The sequence below is a fragment of the Pollachius pollachius genome, assembly GCF_949987615.1.
Source record: "Pollachius pollachius genome assembly, chromosome: 7".
In the NCBI taxonomy this organism is placed as follows: Eukaryota; Metazoa; Chordata; class Actinopteri; order Gadiformes; family Gadidae; genus Pollachius; species Pollachius pollachius.
The window spans coordinates 26047309-26051747 of record NC_136940.1 but is presented as its reverse complement, the minus strand read 5'-3'; the positions used below and the strand labels follow the sequence as shown (position 1 = coordinate 26051747).

The window sequence follows — 4439 nt, the reverse complement described above, 5'->3', positions numbered from 1 at the left end:
TAAATCAAACACAACCACCGAGTCATGATCAGATAACAACGCACAACAAAACAGTCAGTCTGTTGTTCCGTAGCTATTGATTGGCATTGGAGTCTCTTTTAAATCGGCAGTTGGGTAGGCTAGGCTTTGTACTATTGACGGGCGTTTGTAATAATAAAAGATTATTCATCACTGTGATTTTAAATCCCTTCTGCAGGCCTACTCACTGCAGCCCACTGACTGCTGCTCTAATGACGGCCGGAATGGACTGATGGCGGATATTGTCTCCATTTTACCACAATGGATTCATTACGCTTATCTGTGCTGGGTTCATGCTGCCGCTGTGGTTGTGTGTGTGTGTGGCTGAAGAATAATAATAGAGAAAGATGGTTTGTGTGTGTTTGTGTGTGTGTGTCTGCTCCTGTTCTGTGCTGGTTGGCGCAGGGCTGCCTCTGCCAGGTGCTCTGGGTGTTACACCTGCCTGGCACAGCACCATCTGAGCCTCTGATTGGCCACAAAGGAGCTGACACGCCCTTGTCACTTTAATGAAATAAAGAGGGCTCATCCAGCAGTAGCCCAGAAATAACAACAGAATCATTCAGTGTCATTCAGTCACACACTCATTAGTATCGTTTCAGATAAAGATAGATAAAGCAGGAGAGGAAGACTTTGGCGAAAGTAGCTCAGGAGGTAGAGTGGGTGACTGGTAACAGGAAGGTTGCTAGTTCGATCCCCGGCTCCTCCTAGCGTGTCGAGGTGTCCCTGAGCAAGACGCCCCCCCCGACTGTTCCTGACGAGCTGGCTGTCGCCCTGCGTGGTCGACTCTGCCGTCAGTGTGTGAATGAATTGTTGTAAGTCGCTTTGGATAAAAGTGTCTGCAGAATCCCATAAATGTAATCTTTGAAACTGAACAACCAAAAACATCACCTCCCTCTTTGCTTCCGCCCTAACTCTGTTTCTTCACCGTTGAGAAGTGTTACATCTCATGTAGGCAAGACGGACTCTGTGAACCAATCAGAGAAGAGTTGCCCGGATTTTTCAGAAATGAACCCGGAGCAGTCTTATATCGAAATAGTCTCAGACAAATTCTGTTTACACTCAGTTTTACACTTTACACTGAATGCATGAAAGCTGGGCCCTTTCTAAAAAATTATTCTAAAATAATGGCTCTTAAATCTTACCTTCCAACCCTTTGACTACATGAACCTCAGGGAGTTCCCTAACTCTGTCTTCATCTATATAACCTCCGGTGTGGTTCATCCATCAAGACGTTGAGACGTCGTGTGACCTGATAATGATAGGCTCGGTGGATGACAGTGATGGGATTTGAGTGTTGCAATTTCCTGAAGAGCAACGTGAGAGTCATCAACTAGTGACAAGGTCAACATCCTGCCGCTCGCGTTCGCAATTTGCTTGATTATCATATCCTGTCTGCTATCCTCTCCTCCTTCCTGCCGGTTTGTACGTGAGCATCAATCATGATAAGAGTGCCCAGAACCAGAGAGACACTATGATAGCAACTGCAAGAGTTTTTTGTTGAGTTCTCATCCAATCTTAAAGGACAAAAGTGGGAAACCCCACTGAAAATGCACCTTTTGCAGTCATCCCAGGTCAGAGAGACACGTCACTCAGCGAGGCGAGTACACAGCGGTTTTAGCCATGGGATCAAACTTCTAGTAGTTGTACATCCAGAGAGCAACACCTTGGATTTGTGACTGACAACAGAGAAGGGGCTGGTTAGAGTGCTTACGGGTCATGTGGAAAGATACCCCAGAAGAGCTGATCAAGTGGGAAGCCTGACTTATGAAGCCTGGAGTATGGCGAACAAGAAGCCTGGCAAATGGCTAAAAATGACAAAGAGCATTATGACATTTATTGGCAAATAAACCTTTGAAGGAATGATACACCGACGCTAGATTTGTTGTTATCTTGTCGAAGTGTTTTCTCTGTATTTTTTCTTTCACAGAGTAACCAAGCAATCCACATAATTTCCAGATGAGGACGCGTACGGTACATCGGTTGCAGTGTACAGGTGTTTGGTACATGACCACTTGAGGTGGAACCACTTCAGTGCTCTGTCACGACCAATTTAGAGCTCGGCTGAGTCCTTATGCAGATGAACTGAAACATGAAGCATTTTACCTTCTAACGATGAGCAGTCTGAATCCTGGAGATTTGTTTTAATACTTCACTTGAGCACCTGAACGGGATGACCTATTAACCCCCCCCCCCCCCCTCTCCTCCCAACAGTGCAGTGTCTGGAGATGACCACGAAGCGGAAGCTGATAGGCCGGCTGGTGCCGTGCCGCTGTTTCCGGGGCGAGGAGGAGGTGATCTCGGTGCTGGACTACTCCCACTGCAGCCTGCAGCAGGTGCCCAAGGAGATCTTCAGCTTCGAGAGGACGTTGGAGGAACTCTACCTGGACGCCAACCAGATAGAGGAGCTACCCAAGGTAACGGAGGGCGGCAGCAGCTCAGGAGGTAGAGCGGGTTGACTGGGAAGCAGAAGGTTGCTGGTTCGATCCCCGGCTCGAGGTGGCTCGAGGTGTGTCGAGGTGTCCTTGAGTGAGACGCCTCACCCTGACCGCTCCTGATGAGCTGGCTGTCATCCTGCATGCTCGACTCCGCCGTCGGTGAGTGAATGTGTGTGTGTATGAATGGTTGTAAGTCACTTTGGATAAAAGCATCAGCAAAATCCCCTAAATGTAAATGTAACAGAGGAATGCTCATATAATCTCCCTGTGCTCCATAACCCTGGAACAACAAATTCTGAAAAGGCCACTATTTTACCACCGGGTGTGATGTTGACTAGCCAGATAGTGATCACTTGTCGAATGTTTACTCAGATATAAACATATGTATATGCATGGTTCCTTTCTCCCACTTGGGATGGCTAATCAACCTCACACCCGGCGGTCAAATATCAGTTTTGAAATATTGGTGACGTTGTTTATGACGCATTTCCAAGTGTAAGCGGATTAAGATGGGGGGGGCTGTGTATTGGTAGAAGGGATTGTGCATTGATTGTGCAGGATGGGATTTGCGATAGCAGCAGTACTTAGAGGGCGGCCTAAGGTTCTAATCAATAGTGTTTGTAGTTGGAATGTCAGGCACGCCTGTGCAGAAAAACGTAAGGAAATTAGCTAACCGGTGCACTTCAGGGTCTCTTCAAAGCACTCATTTAAAACGGCCTTGTGTTGCTGCCTGTCTGATGACTGCCAGGGTTATTGTGATCATATGTCCTTCCTATCAAACTTCAAACTAGGTTTTTATTTTTTTATATAAAGAACGGGCTGTTGGCAGGAACTACAGTAAAGGCTTGGAAAGACAGAATGTGAACAATATAATTCAACATGGCAATTTAATTTGATTTCAACATTACATTTGTGGTGCCATTTACATCAAAAGCACAACCTTTTAGAAGTATCTTTCCCCTTACACACAAGCTTTCCCCCTTAACTACCCTAGTAGTTGAGTGATATTTTTGCCTGTTACGTGTGTTGTGTGTGTGAAGGTAAAGGACAGCAGAGGGTTAGAAAAGGGCTGAGTCAGGTCTTGGTTCACCGCCGGCCTCTGGCTAGTTCACCCACCCACCCAACACTTAACCCGACATGTTATTAGCTCAATAGTTCAATCCAGGTTCAATTGAAGTTACATAAACAATACGAACACCCAAATACACCCAAAACACAAAAAACACAAGGTGTGGGCGTGGGCGGAAGACTACAAATTGAAACATTCAACGATTGAAACTTTGAGTCTACAGGTGTTGCACCGGTTTAAAACCCAGAGATGCTGAATAGTGTTTCTCATATAAACAGTTTAGATAAGCACTACAGACGAAGAAGCCCTCCTCCTCTGCTATGATCGCACGTGTGCCTGCGTCTGTCCCAGCAAGACACGAGGATAGCTGAACAAAACCACATGTGTAAACATATATTCAACTTGTCTTTTGTGTGTGTTTGTCTAAGAATAGGCGTAGAGAATGCGTTGTGGCAATGTGGGTCAAGCCGCGGACCAATCCAATGCCATTTGGCGCACCAAGAAACACACACGTACACACACTCAGCATGCATGCACACACAGAAACACACAGCCACACGCACACACACATGCTGGTTTTGTTGGCTTGAGGCCATCTGTGCTCCAATGGTTTCTGCAGGATGGATAGAGAAACAAAATAACATCATTGCGTTCAATTGACAGTAGGCCTGGTGACGTGATCACCATTAACCCTGTTGTAGGCTATTAGCATGCAACGTGTTGTGGATTATTCCAAAGCAGTATGCAATAATCATCCTACCATCTGGTGTACAGAATTGGATATTCTACCCAAATGTAATCACGTCAGTATTTACGTGTTGTGGAACAACGGAGTTGACCAGTATTATAGCTTATTTAGACTGCTGTCAATACAACATGACTCCAAACTGTAATCCACCGTCCATATGGCAGCTGCT

The 4439-nt window shown here is 46.0% G+C and overlaps 1 protein-coding gene across 1 annotated transcript in view; it reads left to right on the top strand.

Moving 5' to 3' along the window:
- Nucleotides 1-2237: 2237 nt before the first annotated feature.
- lrrc7 (leucine rich repeat containing 7) overlaps nt 2238-4439 on the top strand; it is a gene marked incomplete at its 3' end in the record, with an annotated part of 42141 nt that continues 39939 nt past the window's right edge. Inside the window, 1 exon segment of the mRNA XM_079740076.1 lies at nt 2238-2432. Coding sequence (XP_079596202.1) covers nt 2244-2432 — 189 coding nt within the window. The 5' untranslated portion in view covers nt 2238-2243.